This window comes from Globicephala melas, chromosome 1, assembly GCF_963455315.2.
Source record: "Globicephala melas chromosome 1, mGloMel1.2, whole genome shotgun sequence".
Lineage (NCBI taxonomy): Eukaryota > Metazoa > Chordata > Mammalia > Artiodactyla > Delphinidae > Globicephala > Globicephala melas.
Genome location: NC_083314.1, coordinates 102,559,252 through 102,577,823, shown reverse-complemented (window position 1 = coordinate 102,577,823; position 18,572 = coordinate 102,559,252). Strand labels below are relative to the sequence as shown.

General features: G+C 36.0%; 1 protein-coding gene across 1 annotated transcript in view; it reads right to left on the bottom strand.

The window, feature by feature from the left end:
• Positions 1-18,572, bottom strand: part of DPYD (dihydropyrimidine dehydrogenase) — an 849,503-nt gene that overhangs the window by 221,717 nt on the left and 609,214 nt on the right. The window contains exon 19 of the mRNA XM_030868763.3: positions 575-695. Within this exon, the coding sequence (XP_030724623.1) occupies positions 575-695 (121 nt within the window). The remainder of the gene's footprint in view (positions 1-574; positions 696-18,572) is intronic.

Sequence of the window (18,572 nt, the reverse complement as noted above, 5' to 3'; positions counted from 1 at the left end):
TTCAGTGTTATTTTTCCAGCTAATTTACAATATCTTTACAAATCAGGATGCAATTTCCATTGGATAGCACACAAGCATATATGATTTGTAAAATCATGCATTGACTGTATGATTTATGTATTCAAGATATTTATTGAGCATGTGTTTAAGGCAGAGTACTAGATCCCATCAAATATAAAGGGAACTCATAAGAAATTTCACCTGTGGAAGCAGCTATCTTTTTAAAAAGTTTCATTAAAGGTTCAGGTGCTATTGCTGGACTGTTATATTGTGAAGTCATTCATTTTGGAGTGGTTTGTTGTGACTGTGGCTTCGGTTCACAATTGTTTGTGTGTAAACCAGGTGTTCATTAGGAAAAATGATAGATATTCTTGTATTCCCGGGCCACTTACTAGCTTGAGTATAGGTATGGAGCTGTTACATTTGTGAGGTCAAGCGCTCAATTCAATACTTTTCTTAAAGTTTAAAGAGAGATATGCACATCTATTTGTGGATAAAGATATATTTTAATATGGCTATGAAATTTAGGCCCATACTTACATAACGAGGCAATTGATGTAAGTCAGGTTCTTACCTTCCTTTGCAGCTCTGGCGATGCTTACGATATCAGTGACATTTGGGGTCAACTTGGCAAAAAAAGGAATCTGAACAGCTTGCCTAACCCAGCGACAGATGTTTCGCACCAGCTCTGGATCCTGTTCAAATAGGTCAGTCAAATATAGAACATAATTAAAGAATTGTGATCAAAATGTGTGCTGGAACAACAGCAAAGCTGGAGATGTGCAAGACAAATCCAACTTGACAATGAGCAACATGATATATTTCTCAAATTCCTCCTCAGTATTACATCTAGACTCATTAGGGAACTAAGGTTAACACACTTCAAGTGAACTGCAAATTCATCACATAAAGGTTAAATTCCTCAAGGGAGCCTTTGGAAAATAAAACTACAAAGAACCAAATGGAAGAAAGTGTTTCCCACTTCCAGTTAAATAATGTCAGAAATAAAACATAAACTTCTGGTGATAAGTTCGGGAACCATTACAGAATTTCTAATGACCTCATTGGTTTAAGCCTAATAAAAATATTTGAATAGCTGACTCCCAGGTGAATGGTATGAAATCTGAAGTCTATTGTTTTCATTATTAGAAGACTTAGTCTTGTTGAATTGTATTCAAAAGAAAATATGTGACTTCCTAATCAATCTAATTACAGTATATAGTATATGCTAATATGGGGTAATTCAGCCTTAGGTTACACACGAGCTGATCAGTAACTTTAGCTTACTTTTGCAAATGTTGCCAAGAGCTGTGTAGCACTTTCCAACATTGGTCAACTTGAAAGAATTGATTAAAATGACAAGAATGAAACAAAATATCAAATGCTCATTTTTAAAAGCAAGGAATAGATGTTTTCCTCTGCCTGTTTCTTGTGATTTTTCAGGCTTCTATTTTCTCATGGGACAAGTATCATTTAGAGGGCAATAACCTATCCTTCCTATTGAAAATAACTTAGCAGTAGTAATGTTCTTTGATTTCAACACATACAATAGTCCTTTTTTTTCATTACTTTTAGTGCAAAATTTATTCTGACAGGTACTGATAATGTGCTTTGATAAATTACATTAAAATATGCAATAGCAATTCATTATTGAACTTGGTAATATTATCTTAGGAAGTTAAAATGCTTTTTTTAAAAAATAAAAGATCCACCCAGAAAAATGCAGACATATATTTAAACTATGAAACAGTAGGCAAGTATTTCATTTGTAATTAATATTTTTATATGTAAGAAAGTTACTCTTTGCATTTTAACCTTTCGAATTCTTTTAAGATGAGATTTCTAATGTTATAACCTTTAGAAAGAACCTTTTCACTTAGGTTTAATGTATCTTGATCAGTCATCTTGTATTACTCTACAAGTTATGTGTTTGTGTGCTAAGACAGTGATGAGGTAATTTCTGTTGATTGTTATTGTTGCTATTCAGCAAAACTAATAATTTCAACAAGAAATCTTTGACTTGGCTTGTTCTCTTTTCAGAACAGTAATTTCTTCATTAAACATAAATATTAAAAATGCACTATATGGAATGCTCTACAGGGCATATTGTGTATTATGAATAGTAAAATCTGGAGACTTAGCTGTACAAATTCTAACTCATGAAAATGGAGATCTGCCCCTGCCCATGCAATGTTCATGAAATATTTATAACCACTGCATTGGCATTATGAAGACAGTTGCATCTTTGTGACTTTCATTTTTAAGTTATGAATTTCCATGGGACTTAGCCTAGAAATGACAGTAACTCTAGATGACATCAATTGCATGTCCTTTGTGAAAGCTTTCTTTAAGGTAGAATTTGCCAATAATTTAAAGATCACTTGAATTGCATAATACATGGAAGGTAGCCTGATAAAAATTAGTATAACAAATTTAAAATATTATCTGGTTCCAATAGAGTAAAGACTAATAATCTGATATAGGTTTCTAAATGGCTTTCAATACTATTGACCACTGTGTCTTTATATTTACTTTGAACATCTGTCACACTTTTTTCTGTTGATTCTCACTAGCTGAATACTTTAAATGGATGCCTCATACATTGTTTAACACTTTGAAATTTGTTCAGAGTTTTTCAGTTTTTGTAAAAAAATATGGTCCATTGGTTACCTTTATTTACTTGAATCATCTGCTGCTATTTTGAGATACCATAGTTTAATCCCCCGATAGTTCTATGAGTAAGGTTTATGGTGTTCAGATATATTTTACCTGTCTTCATACTCAGTTAAGCCAGCTGTTTACTAATCTTCATACCCAGCTGAAACACAATTTGATTACCTGAGAATTTTAAGGACAACTTATAGCTAACATTATTGTAAAAATTATTGACTGTTCCATAAATTGCAAAGTTTTGTTTGCCAGGAATAATAGGGAATATTCTAATACAACTAGAAATGTGGTGAGGCTAATAACATGAAAAAATGAATCTGTATACTTTGGAGAAACTATTCACACATTCCTATTTCCTCACATTTTTGATATGAATGATCGAGATCTAAAAAAATTAATAGTGCTTCTGCATCTTGACCTTCTCATTTGCTAGTGATAGCATCAGGTGGCATGGCCCTTCCTAACAAGCCAATTTTTAGAATCTTATTGAAATGAATAAATTTTAGACAATTTCTAATTCTCCCCTACAAAAAGTCTTCAGGATAGGAAATACACAAAGTTACTACAACCTCTCAGACAGACTGAGACTTCAACATTATCCACACCAACAAAAATTAAATAAAAGAAGACAATTCTGGATTGCTTTTCTACTTCTAGGCATATAATATTGTAGGCACTCAAAAAAATTTGTTGTGTCAATGAAAGAAGACTAAATGAAAACTTGGCAGATTTTCAATTTCTTTCTTTATGTATCCATCAATTTATAGATTATGTTTGGGTTTAAGAAAAACACAAATATATGTTATGATAGATACTGTCTAAAAGGATGAAATTCACTAAGACTTCTTTACAAAGCAGGAAAAATTCTGAAGAAGAATGGTAGATAATCATGGAAAAAAGAACAGCTTAACAAGTCTTTTAAAGTGTCTAGTCCACAAAAAGCCCACCTGTATCACCAATTTTTTACTGGCTCTTCCTGCAGATATTCATAATGTGCATTCCTGATCATGATTTGTAATCCCTCCCATAGCAACTGCTTGTGTGTGTGTGTGTGTGTGTGTGTGTGTGTGTGTACTACTTTAATACCTGTTAACCCTTTTTTTATTTGTATGATCGCCAAAGAAAGCTGTGAGGGAGCAGAACGGGTTTTCCTGTGATGGAGGTGTGTGATATTACTAGCAAGAAAGCAGTGAAGCCCTTAAAGGAATGAGTGACAGGTCTGGGGAGCACGTGGTGGTCTTGGGGGTACTACATGACGTGAAGGTAACAGATCAAGCCTGTGAGGTGCTAAGAAGAGGATAAAAGCAAACTAGAGATAAATGTGGCCTGTGACAATTTTAATGAGGACCAACCCTGTGTCTGTCTGCAATTAATACACTCTGGAATAGATTCCTATGAAAACCAGACAACAGTGACAACAGCAAAAAGCAGAAAATGTATTTCTGAGCAGACTGTTTATTGCAGAAATTTCCATTGTCCAAAACTGGCTGCTTTTAAAAGCTTAATGTTCTATCTGGGCCACAAGATAATAATTTTTAATTCTAGTAACTAGCATGTCTCTAGTTACACATTAAGGGGGTTCTATACATGATGCACCCTGCTGCTTCTGAGGACCCTTAGATGACCTCTCCATTGTAGGACAGGTATTTTCACCAATTACCTAGGGCATCGAATCTCACTGATTTCATGCCCTGTACACAGGAATAAGCACTAGAGAATGATTGTGAGAATTTCTTGATAAGTTAAATTACTAGTGAAATCTTTGACTTTAAGAAACATTTTCTCCAATTTCCCTGGTAATTTCCACTCTGCACAATTCTTTTCAAAATGGTTTTCTTAGAAGGTGGCATTTCAATGAACCCACTGAAAAATTTTACCAGTTATGAAATGTTTTCTACTAAGGAACTCTTAAATCTTAATTCACATGGCATGCTAGGAAGTAGCTAGCATTTTTATGTCCACTTTTCTGATAGACAGAACTAGGGTCTAGAAGATCAATCTGAGTACCTATTGCTCCTTCTTAATTTTCTTTCCCATTATCCTGTCCTAAACCATCATCTTCTTTAGTAAAATTGTTCCTTAAAGTAAAATGCAGCCATCAATTGTAAACTAGAACTATAAAAGGCTTCTACTTCATATATACCTGTAAGACTAGCTGTAGCTTCAGAGTAATAGGCAAAAGTGATATATTTATCCTTCTATGTCAGTAAAGTAACACAGAAAGAGTTAACTACTCCAGGTAGAACTATTAGTAAATGCAAAGACTAGGCATCGGAATGGGGATGTTTTAAATTAACTTATATTTTAGCATGTGTCCTTCTTGCACCAGTTTTCCTGATTTAAGAATTCTAACGATGGCATAATCACCTTGGAAAACCGTTTGGTGGTTTCCTCTAAAGGTAAATGTGCACTTACTAATCCATGCAGCAATTCTACTCTGAGTAATATATTCAAGAGACATGAAACTATATATCCACACAGACTTGCACACAAAAGTTCATAGCAACTTTTTCAAAATAGCTCCAAATTGGAAACAACTCAAATATCCATTAGTATGTGAATGAAGTGGCATGTCTACACAACGGAATACTATTCATCAATTAAAAAAAAAAAAAAACTAAACTACTGAATCATGCAACAATTTGGACTTAATCAAGGAAACATTATTCTCAGTTAAAGAAGTCCACAAAATGGTACATGCTGCATGATTACATTTATATGAAATTCCACAAAGGAAAAGCTACGCTGACAGAAAGCAGAGCATTGGTTGCTGTCACTGAGGTTTGGGGATGGGAAAGAGACTAAGTAGGAAAGGGCATAAGGAAATTTTTTAGGGTAATGGAAATGTTCTGTATCTTGATTGTGATGGTATTTACATGAGAGTAGACATTTGTCAACACATATCAAATTCTATACTTAAATGTATTTTTTTCTGTTATAAGTAAATTATACCACCACAAATTTCATTTAAAATTTTAAAATAATTCCAAGGGTGTTCAAATATAAATAGAAAAATTAAAGCCAGTGGCATTCTAGGCAATGTGGGTTCTATCCTTTTAACAAATTTTATTTTAACAAATTTATTTACTGACGACAAGGCACTGCAACTAGCCTATGCTGGAGACAAAGATGAGTGAGACAAGGAAGGCAGAGTCTACTAGGAAGTACAACCCAGGCACATAAATAACATGTATGTTGGATGTTGGATGTTAAGTATAAAAAAGGAGATCCTGATATGCGCTCTTATTTCGGAGTATTTGAGAGCATGTAGTACAGAGTTCAGCACATAGTAGGCACTCAACAAATACTGTCGACTTGATAGAGCTCACATTGCATAAATTAACATTGACTTTCTTATTTCTATTTACTCAGAAGAAAACTGGGAGTATAAAATTACTGGTTCCAAGATAACCTAATAGACAACTGTTTCAGGCACTATGGATTATGTTAGACAATGGTGTTAAAAATATATAATACACTATCTCTATTCTTAAAAAACAAAACAAAATAAAACACTTCATAATCCAGGGGGGAAATGCATAAAACAAACATATAATATGAATATAAAATGCTATAAGTCTATAGCAATGTATCTGTATATGCATATAAAATATTATATATATATATATATATTTTTTTTTTCCTCCACTTCCCTTGTGCCTTAAGCTGAAGATGACACAGAACTAACTGCTTGTGTGTTCTCTCCTCCCCAGGCACCCGTAGCCTTCTCCATTCTGATTCTTGCTTCAGGCTTTTCTTTCTCTCTCTCTGCCCAGAATGTCCTTCATCTCTTGCCCCTTGGATAACATCACTTCCATCCTACCTCAACACAGGATGGGTTAATAAATAATGACTCCCTTTTAAATACTCTCATAATGTTTCTTTATTACTTCATTTATCACAGTGTTTTATAATCATGTTTTTTTTTTCCCCATCTCTACCAGACTATTAGTCTTTTAGGGGATGTATCCTGCTCTTTTATCTTGATCCTCTTATGTAGAGTCTAAGACACTAAAGATAATAAATACTGTGTTGAACAAAAGAATGAAGAATTCCTAAATGTGGATCAGATTTCCACAGTCAGCAAGAAAACAACTGTCCCTTCCCTTCAATGGAGCCAAAATAAGCTGGAGATATTAGTAGTTCTTGCTCCATAAGCCAGTGGAATTTGGAAACAGTCTTGCTGTTCTCTACCAGCTAGCTGGACTGCCTGGAAGACAGCTGTGCCCTCCTGTGGCCCGGCAATCCATTAAAAGCTCCCTGAGGTCCTGACTGCCCATGGCCCTTTCTGTCTAAATCTTTAGGATATTGAAGATTTTCCAGTCTGCACTCTTAACCTTGCCTCAAGTCCCAGTCCTTGGTCCCTGGGGCCTGGTGGGGAAGTCTATCCATAGTTTTGCCAGTTAAAGGGAACTTGCATTCCTTTAAATACCATTTCCTGTGACTACGGTTTAATGCCGCTGTTTCTTCCATTCAGACAGCATTTCCCTAGCGTACCATTCCTCTGATATTCCTAGTGTCAGTGTTCCTCATTCCCACACACTTAGTTTCAGAAGCTTAAACCTTTCACAAATGGATGAGAATTGCCATGAACTATTTAGATAATTCTTAAGAAGTAGGTAGTCTTTGAGTCATTATTTTTATCCCCTCTGATGACTAGCCCCTCTTTATCCCCTCTGGTCCACTAGCTCACTTCTTTATTCCCAAGTGACAATGTAATGATGGAGGTCAGCTCTGAAAACGGTTCAAACTTCAAATCTTCCCCTCCACAGTTTGTCCCTATGGAAGCAGATTCAGATTTCCTCAGATTGTCTTGATCCTATCTTAATCCCAACTAGAAATCCACTGCCTCAACTGACCATGGCAATAAAGTGGGAGAAGTACCTGTTCAGTAGTCAGGCCAATGAACATCTCCTGCTCACAGGTCCATGTGCTATTCTAGCCAATGAGTGTCTTGGGGAGGCTCTTCCTCACAGCACTCTTGCTGTCTTATTATACAAATACCTTGAGTCTCTATTGTAGGAACCCCAAATTATAACAACAAAAAAAAAAAAACAGAAAAATAGAAACTGATTCTGCAAGTTAAGGGGTCAACTTTTTGAACTGTTGAGAAATTGTATAACCTTTCACCAGAACTAATGAGTAAATACACTAAGGTGACTTAACTAGGATCCGAAATGTTCTTAATGAGTACACGTAGAAGCAAGCAACCATGACAGACCCAGACATGCACCACTCAGATCCTCCTTCAGGAAAAGACTTGTGCCCAGCTGCTACAGTGTGGTAGAGCAGACAACTTCTAACTGGTCCCTCCTTCAGATCCCCTTCAGCTTTCAAGCTGAGGTCGGGATCCTCTTGGGGAGGCCCCAGCCAAGACAGCAAAACTGTGGTACAGGGGCCCAGCCATTTCTATCCAATGCAGGATTTCCCTAGTAGGCCATCTTTGCCCTAGGGCTCTCTGTCGGACTGGTGAAGATTCTTCTCATATCTGTTTCAGGGTCTGACTGCTCCCCTTCCCCAATCCTGCTTCATCCCTATTCGTCCCTATTCCTTCCACAAGTGTTACTCCCCAATAAACCTTTTGCACTTCTAACTCCATCTATGTGTCTGATTCCTGGAGACCTCAATTCCTTACTTGAATTTTTTTTTTTTTTTTTTTTTTTTTTTGCGGTACGCTGGCCTCTCACCGCTGTGGCCTCTCCCGTCGCGGAGCACAGGCTCTGGACTCGCAGGCTCAGAGGCCACGGCTCACGGGCCCAGCCGCTCCGCGGCATGTGGGATCTTCCCGGACCGGGGCACGAACCCGCGTCCCCTGCATCGGCAGGCGGACTCCCAACCACTGCGCCACCAGGGAAGCCCCCTTACTTGAATTTTTTTAATTCTCTTTGTGATAGGGTTAGGGTGTATTCTAAGAAAGTCAAAGAAGAAAAAGAAGCTCACCCAAATGACCCCAGGGTATCTCACTGAGAGAAACTCAAGAAAGCTAAATGGAATCCTAACAAAGCTCTTAAACCCAGCTTTCCTGGAAGGTCCTGGAAACAATCAAGCCTAGTTTACTCAACAACGGACAATATATGCTTCTGGGTAAGAAAGGGTCCAACATCAAGAAGCAGGACTAATTTTTCCTGTGAAAAAGACTGCGTTAAGGGACATAGTAGCAGACAATGATTGGGTGTCCTCTGTTCAGATACAGTTCAGAGTCATCACTGGAGAGTTTAGAAACCTACCTTACCTTTTGATTCAGAACCTGTTGGAAAAGACACTGCTGTGATGTGGGACACTGGAAATGACTGTGCGAAGTCTATAGATAAAGGAGATGATACCTTTGTGTCTGAAAAGCCAGGTCTACCCATCAGGGAAGTATGGCCAGGGGAATCAATGCACATGCTAATCCCTACCCCAGTGCCATATCTCTTGTTGATAAAACAAATTAATAACAACCTCTTTAAAAACATCATGAAGAGGTCGTCTGGCAACTTCCGGCAGGTGTGTTGGGTCTCTAATATTCTATTCTAAAGTCTGCTTTTGATTTCATATCCATTCTCTTTGCCTGAACTCTTGCATTTCTGGACTTTATCCTTTGCCCACTTCTTTTGGGATAAGACCCCTTTGAGTCCTGACGCTTACCTCAATTGGCCTGCACGTGCCCTGTTTGCATCCATATTTGATCCATGACTTATTGGTCAGTTACAGGCAGTCATTCCTTTCTGCTTCACAACGATTTTCCTTCACCTCTGCCGGATATTTCCATCTCTACTTCCCTTTTATCATCTCTCTCCCCACCCAAATGAAGAATGAAGCAGGCTCCATGTCTGTCTTCATAGGCAAAAAATGCCCTTTGAGAACCATACATTGGCCATAGTTCACAGAAATTAAGACACTTCAAAATCCTCTACATTAAAACATGTTTGAAAATGGCTTATTCTTTTTAGCATTCTTTACACTGAGCCCCCCAAAATACCTTGATCTTTCCTTATATGTGGGGTGTTATTTATTTGTGAATTCAAAGGTTAGTATTGTCCATGATGCAGAAAAAGTGCTGTCCATAGTCTGTTAATGAAGTTATTCAGTGTAACCTGAAAAATCTTATATGTGGAGAAACAGGCTATGAACATGCTTTGCTGATACCACCAGTAGGGGTTCAAAATTGTGGACCAGCTGAGCCAAACTGAAACTCAGCAGGCTCCTCCATCACTGCCCAGAACACACCGAAAAGGCTTCAGTGGGTAATGAAGTGACAGCAGTCACTTGCACTTCTGTGTATGGATTCATTTTAGATAAGGGCAAGTAAGTATTTAAGTGTATAATATGGAGTTTTTATTCTTTGCAGACGTTAGGCAGCTTGTCATTTGTTTTCTTAATGCAAAGCATTAGTGTAAGCAGTGTAACAATTGATATTTTATACATCTGTTGGTCTACTCACTTAGCCTATGTTTTTGAGTGCTAGAGTTAGAAAACAACCAGAAGCACAAAACCTCAGTGTCTTTATAATCCCCTATTCGTGTGAATGATTAACCGACACAGGGAGGAGACTAGTGTAAAACAGCCTTCTGCCCTGGAGCACCCATGATGCTGATACGTTTAAGACGAAGAGTCTAGGGAAGCCATGCTTCTGTCCTGGGAACTTTATGAAATCCAAGCAAGAAGGAATTACTGTTTAGGCAATTTTAAATAATGTAGCAGAGGAAACCTCAATCCCTTGGCAATGAATGGTTTCAGCTAAGGGGAGCTCATCCGTAACAAGATGGTACAGTTCCTTAAGGGATTTCTTCTGCTGCTGCTAGAAGAGCTAGAAAGAAATATCTAGGCCTTTGTTTGTTTTGCCAGCTCAGTAGACTGATTTCCCTCTTTGAGCTGAAAAGGATTTGGAGATAACAAAAAGTGGGGTGACTTTATTGAAAAGTGTTTGCGTGAAAATGTGGGATGGGAAAGATATTAAACATGACCTTTTGTAAGTGTGATATTAACAAACTCTTGACAGATAATTCATGGATGTTAGCTTTTACTCCAAATTTTGAGCAATCTGAACCTAACTTAATCTTTATCAATGTATTTATGCTCATGTGGTTTGCAAGAGTACACATCATAAGGTGTGTGTGTGTGGGTGGGTGTGTATGTGCATGTGTGTGTAAAAAGAGGATTCTCTATTTTAAAGTCTCTCAGGTGTCAAGAAAAGGAACCATGGCAAGCCTACCCCTGCCCCCAACTCCCATTACTGAGGGCTTATTACAAGTATATATGGAGAAGTAAGAAGGTAAGTGAAATGTTTTTGGCAAAGGAAGAGCCAGTCCTCTGGGGTCTGGGATGCCTGTCACTCATCTTGTAGGACACACAGCAGCTCTGGTGACCCACCAGTGAAATCAGTGACAAAGAGCAGCTCTTACTTTCTTGTTTTTCCTTTAAGAGTTGGTGTCTATTGCTTTTAGGATTAGAAACTCTGTGATACTAATGAATCTGCTCGCTCTTTTCAGTATCTCTTTTTCCATTTCTACTTCTACTCACTTTCTCTTTTTTCTATATTGCCTTTTTGGTTCTCCCAATCAGTTTTTCTACAATCCACCAGAGAATCTATATATTTCAAAACCAAACCCACAGAGAAGATCCTCAGATAAAAACAGAATAATATTTTTGTTTTGTTTTTTGGCCGTCCTTCCTATTTCACACCCTTCCCATTTATTTTGTTAAATTCCCACTGTATGAAGTATCGGTGGAACACAGAAACTATCGCCACTATGGAACCCACTGAAAAGAAAATTTTTGTCTCTCTACTCTCTGCAACCAACAAACAATTGCATGATTCTCGGCATGGCCAACTGATGCTGCAGCCAAAATTTCAGTCTCACAATCAGAAAAGTGGCTGAAGTTTCTTTGTGATAGTGTGTGGTGCAAAGTCTCTTGACAGTATCCAACAATGGCAGTAGTAGCAGATAACAGCACTGGTACAGGCTGTGCATTATCTGGGCAATTGTTGCTACCCATTCTCTGGATCCATTTGGTTTCTGACCCTTTTCTAAGCCTGTTGTTCCTGCCTTCCCTGATTCTCTAAGACATCTCGTATCGGCCAATAAATCTTCTTTTCACTTCTGACAGCTAAAATCAGTTTCTGTTGCTTGCAATTAAGAGTGCTAAATGATAGTCAGAGAGCCAGTACCCAGTACAGAGTGACCTTATTGCTTGAGTTATGGCACCACACTCCCTGAAAGGCTGCTGATCTCTCTTTATTTAGACTACAGCTGGTCACTTTCTGCTCAGGGTACAATATCTAGTCTAACGAACTGTGGTCAAAGTCTCCAGGACACATGCTTTTGTGACAGCTTGTACACAAGATATTGCTTTTGGTCACTTCCCTTTAGAAAGGAGCTTTAGGTGTGGCAGGTACTTAGCTACATGGATTGTGTATAGTAATAAATAAATAAATAAATAACACTTTTTATTTAGCTCCTAATAATTAACCTGAAACGTCCCATGAAATGTGAAAATTACAAAAAAATAAGGTATTAATTTGTCCTCAAATACAGTCAAATTAGATCACTTAGGGCACTAAAGATTGGTCAAAGTCAATAGAATATATAAATGGCTTTTGGGATTAGTATACGTCATTATTTTTCTATAAATCATTTAGCATTTGAATATGTCATAATAAGCAAGATGTCATATAATTCAAGAGACCCTTGCAGAAAGAAGTAATACATATCACCCAGGTACAGGAAAGCTTGATTTGAAATGTATTAAGAGTAGCTATGAGTTCTTAAAAGATGGATATGTAAACAGAGAATGGTAATATAGCCCATAAGAAAAAATATCCTGAGGCCCTGAAATTAATTTAAAATATGATCTCCCTTTCACTCTGAATACCTGCATGATTACCAATTCAACAAGGATCTTTCGTTTATCCCAATTCAACTTTACTGAGGTGCCTGCAGCCTACATGGTTGATAAAACAGTTAGGAAGCTTGCATGTGGGGAAAAAACCTTCAAACTGCTTGATACACAAAATCGTATTAGTATTAAAAACAGGTGAGTATTTACTTTTGCAATATTCAAGAAATGTAAAGTACCCAAAGAACTGCTAAACTTAGTTTAAAACTTTGCACTTTTTTTTTCCACTTAAAAATAATAAGTGTGGTAACCCTTACTGGGTCATGTAATTAACATCTAGATGTTGCAGCATATAATTAGGTTTTTAGAATATTGGGCAAAGGCAGCATCCAGTATCAAAAAAGGTTTTACTCATACATTTCCAGTTGCTAATATTCTTAGATTTTAACATGTAACAGTTGAAATCACAAACGCGACACAGTTACTTCTTACTTTATCCTTTCTCTGCTAAGTAAGGTATTTGTGGGAATTCAAAAACTATTGAATCTAAACCTTACTGGACATTTGCAATCATCCTGCAGTTAACCACAAAGACTTTATGAATGGTTTCATTTTGGTATAAGAAAAAGTCATAAAAACAACCCCAAGCAATTTGCTCTCCTTGAAGTGTGTACAAAGAAAGTGGGAAGTTAGTGGTAGAATGATTACTTTTATTTACTTCTAAAGTGTGTGTGTGTGTGTGTGTGTGTGTGTGTGTGTGTATGTGGTGGGGGGGGACTGGAGTCTTGAAAGAGTCACAAAATGGCAGCAACTGGATTAGGGCCTGTGGAGAAACACATGGATAGGGAATGCATAGGAAGACTCTAAAGCATGGGAATGCACTGTGTGATGGGAAATAGAAAGAAAATTCCAAACTATTGCTTATGAAGGGAGCAGAGAGGAGATATGGCTAAATGGTTCAACTAGAGTTTAGAGTCAGCTTCCTACAGATTCTGTGCCTTATCCTTTAGACAATAAGAAAACACGAAAAGCCACATGGTTAAATCCCCGTTTTAGAAATATAATTCCATATATGTCTATGGGTTGAGTAGGATAAGATACAGAGCAAGCAGGGACACCAATCTGAAAGAGAAAAAAGGCCTAGTGCTAGGCAAGAACTTCAAGTGGACTAGAACATCATTTTAAGGATGAATATTAAAAACTTTCAAGATTAGTACAAATTGGAGTTGGGGAATGAAAATCAAAAATAATTCTGTGGTTTGTAATTGTAGGAGAACAGTAATTTCATCAAGCAAGTGAGGAAATACTAGAGAAGCAGGTTTGGCAATAAAATGATGAATTTTAGATACATTGAGTTTGAGGTCCCTATAAGACACCTAGCTGAAAGAATCCAGTTGAGAGTTAATAGGAATCTGGATCACAGGATCACTAAATCATAGGTTTATGAGTTGTTAGTATGTAGTTGGTGGTTGAAATCTTGTGAAACCCTTGCTATGTCAGAGAGAGAAGAGAACAATGAGGAGGACAGGATCCAAGGAAGAAGGGAAACTCCAATAAAGAAGATGTAGATGTAGTTCTTGATATAAAATACACCAAAGACATCAGGTAGGATGAGGACTGAAATGTAGGCAAGAGATTATACCCCTTAAAGTCACCGGCAATTTATGGCACATATAGCTAAACATAATAGGGATGGAGACATTACAATGGTTATGTAGTTATATCTATAGATACACACAGCCCAAGAAAACCAAATAATAAATTTAATCTGAACTATCAGAGCTTAGAACTGTGCTTGACATAAAAGGTGTATGCAATGAATATGTTGAGTAATTATCATTTTATTGTTATCACAATTAGAACTAATGACACAGTGGAAGATCATTTGCTATGTTATGAGGCAATGCATATATGTAAGGGAGACTATATGACATTTTTAAAGGAATCGGTTACAGTTTAAACAATATCTCTGAATTCTAACAATGTGAAATCCATGACAGTCTGAGATCTAAATAATTAGCTTTGTTAATTAAATAACTTATTGAAATCACAGGCCTAGATAGGACTCAAAGAGGTTATTTAGACCATTCTCAGGCAATATTAAAAATAACAAACATACAACACAGTGATTTACAAGTGCTCTCACACATCGTAACTTAATTATCCTTAAATAATTCTACGTTTTGTTTTCTATCAAGTTATCCCCAGTGAGAGATACAGTAGACCCACTTCTCACAACATTTGAAGACAAATTCACACAAATCTCTTTTGCATCTTAATACAAATTAAAATCATATATTTCTGTTTACCTTGAAAGAAAAAAATAAAAATTGTTTAATATAATTTATACACTATCCTTGCATTAAATCTTTCTTCAAATGTCATTTTTAAGAAAGTTTTCCATGATTATGAAAGGATGATTTCATAACTATTGTGGAGTAATTTTTTGAATAAATTAATTAAAAAATTATTGACTAAGAAAAATTAAAATTACTCATAATAAAACAACCAAACAACAGCACTATTAAAAAGGTTTATTTCCTTCTATTTTCTTGGAGTAAGAATACAGTTTCCTCAAAACTTAATTCTTACCATTTTTACAGTTGTATATCCTTTATTTTTTTCATTATATCATGTGCACTTCCTATGTCATTCAACTTCTTTAAAAATACTATTTTGATATCCATAAAATATTTCATCATATAGATATACCCTATTTTACTTAATTATTTCCCAATTTTTGCACTTTGAGATATGTCCAGTTCCCATTATAAATAACACTGAACTAAATCTCTTCTGGTGATTGGTGCTCCTAATTCCCTTGCTTTTGTTCCTAGGTGCTGTGTTTATGGATAAAATATGAATTCTCTTAAAGCAAGCAAACAAAATCAGACATTTAGAATATATAACCCCTTAGAAGAGCTGGATAGTCAATAGACCTGGGCCTGACACTAGTGGAAACTTATGTTGCTATATGTTATCATGGGAGCAATTGGTGAGGGAGACAGAATTGGATTTTTCAGTTGATGCAAAATAGGCGAGAGCCCAACCACAATCAAACAGTCAGCTTTTAGCCTCTCCCCCATCCCCCCGCACCCCCCCCCACCCCGGCCCTGGACCTAGAGCACACAGGGCTTCCATGTCTCACTCACAGATGGATCTCTCCTCAGTTAGCACATGTACAATTTGGTTCCTCCACAATGTTTAATTTAAGCCAATGCTACTCATAATGGGATTTTCCTGAACCTTATATACCACAGATATCCCTATTAAGAGATAAAATGATAATGCTATTATACTGTGGCCACAGTCATTTCTAAATAATTAAGAAATAGACAATAACCTATGCTGTACATATAAACCATGATATGCAGTCAAAATCAGTCACTACGTAATTTTAGAACAGTCATGTTAGCCCACTTATGTTTAACTACCAGACCAGAATTTGTTAATACGCTTCCTCCATCCAAAATATACTTCCCCATTCATATTACACACATTAGTTCCAACCCTTGAGAGAATTAATTTCTTCATTTATCTTTCCTTAGGATTTTATATATACTTGTATTTGGATTGCTCAATAGAAATGTATTAGACGAATGAATGAATATTATTTGTTATGTAAATGGATAATATGATATAGAAAAAAAACTTTAAAATGTCAATAGGGCTATACATTCCCAAAGACACATTAGTTAGAAAAGACTAGGACTACATACTACTAAGTGAAAAAAAAAAGGTCAAACTACATTAAATACAGGCATGCTTTTATAAAGCATCCTTATGTAATCTTTTGCTAATTATCTGAGAATCATATACATACTTTTCTTTTCTTTTCTTTTTTTTTGCGGTACACGGGCCTCTCATTGTTGTGGCCTCTCCTACTGAGGAGCACAGGCTCCGGACGCACAGGCTCAGCGGCCATGGCTCACGGGCCCAGCTGCTCCGCGGCATGTGGGATCCTCCCGGACCGGGGCACGAACCCGTGTCCCCTGCATCGGCAGGCGGACTCTCAACCACTGCGCCACCAGGGAAGCCCCATATATTTACTTTTATACAACTAAATTTCCTTAAAATTTGCCAAAATTTTACTGTGATTATGTTGCAATCAATCCTTACAGAAAAGAGTTATCATTTATAAATTCTTAGGTTAGTTTTATTACATCAGTTCTTCATAACCAAGAGGCTTTTTAGTTTATGTCTTTGTTTTATTCCACATTTAATTAAAGCTAACAATTTGTTTAAAGTGCGATAAATTAAAGAAAATGTTTCCCAACTTGAGTGAGAGACAATTTTTAAACGTTACTTCCTAGATTTTTGGGTAATTTGGTAGGATGAACTTAATAGCCTAAAACAGCTATTTAAGAACAAGAGAAAAGAATAGTTGTAAATCTGAATTTTGTTAAAATTGCACAAATAGGAATGAGCATTAATAAAAATATGTTTTGTAAGATGGAATTGCTACGAATTTGAAGTATGCATAAATTCATTTTTATGGTTATGCCATTAACTTTGAATTATCCATATTGGACTGGTAAGAGACACTTATATTATAAGCAAACTCAAAAGCAAGTATATTTCTCTTTGGGATATAATCACAGTTACAAATGTACACTTTTAACTTTCTTTATTTCCAGTATTTAATACTGGATTAAAGTGATGCTTGGTGAGCACTCTGCTGGTTACTAACAGGTAAGGGTAAGAAATATCTTTGAGTCACCATGCATGAATGAGACACTAAATAAATATCTTACTCTACATTAAAGCAAATACACTATCAGATTATCTTATACCATATTTGTGAGTTTGATCAATATTAAATATTAGCATATTCAAATTTACAAAAGAATATACATACAATGATCTTTTATTTCTATGGTATTTCCCATAACTTCTGCAATACCAAAAGTACACTATGTGTTTCAAGAACACTTGACAATTTATTTAGACTTTCCAAAAATTTCAAATCAGAGCTTTAGTATAAATTTTATTATTAGTTATACATATAAAATCTTAATATACAAAGAACATTTTACATATATTCCTCTCTTCTTAATAGGAAATGGATAAACGGACAACTGTTTGAACATTAAATATCCTATAATTCATCCTGATATAAAAATGAAGACCTGAAAATAAATACTGATTTCCTGTTTATAAAAGAAATCAGGCTGAGTCCCATGTCAACAAATGAGTTTGCAGCAGCTCTAAAGAAACTGTAAAGACGATCAGTCTATTTTCTTTTTTATTATTTTCTTGTCGTTTATTGTCACAGTTGTTGCTTAATGAAGATGTGAACTTGTGTAACTAAAATCTGCACCACAGGAAACAATAAGGCATCATCAGCCATATGCAACTTATTTGCATAGTAGTGGGCTGTGTGTTGTGTAACCAGTTGTAACCATCTTTTCCTTATTTGGTGATATTCATCCATTCATTCATTCATTCAACAAATATATATTCAATTACTATCTTAGTTGCTGGGGTAAATAAGTAAAGTGAATAAGACAAAGTTATGGTTCTCATGGAGTTTTCATTCAACTGGGAAATACAATAAGGAAAAAATAAATAAATATGTAACACAATTTCAAGTAGGTAATAGAAAATTTAGAGCAGGGTAAGAAGATAAGGAGAGAAAGAGTGACGGGGCTGTGGGTATGGTAAACTGAAGATGGGTTGCTTGGTTTAAACCTGAGGAAGTCACATTTAAGTTTATGTATATTCTATGACCAAAACAAATAATCACTTTGCTTTTATAGTACCTTAAAATTATTTTAATTTCATTTAGTTAATTTTTTTTCTTTGTTCCTAGATTTTGAATTGTTTCAAGTCGGAGACCATTTTTTTTTTTCATCATGCAATATCATCCACAGAGGCAAGCGTAATACTGATATACAACAGGCACAATAGAGGTACTAATCATTGACTAAATACTCATCACTTTAGATAAAACTTTATTAGAACGAGATGTGACTTCAGAGCAAATACTATGTTGATTTTATATGATCACTACCTGTTTCTATTACCTAGTTTTATGTTTAACACAATAACAGGAAACTGAGATGCAGATGTTAGCTAGTAGA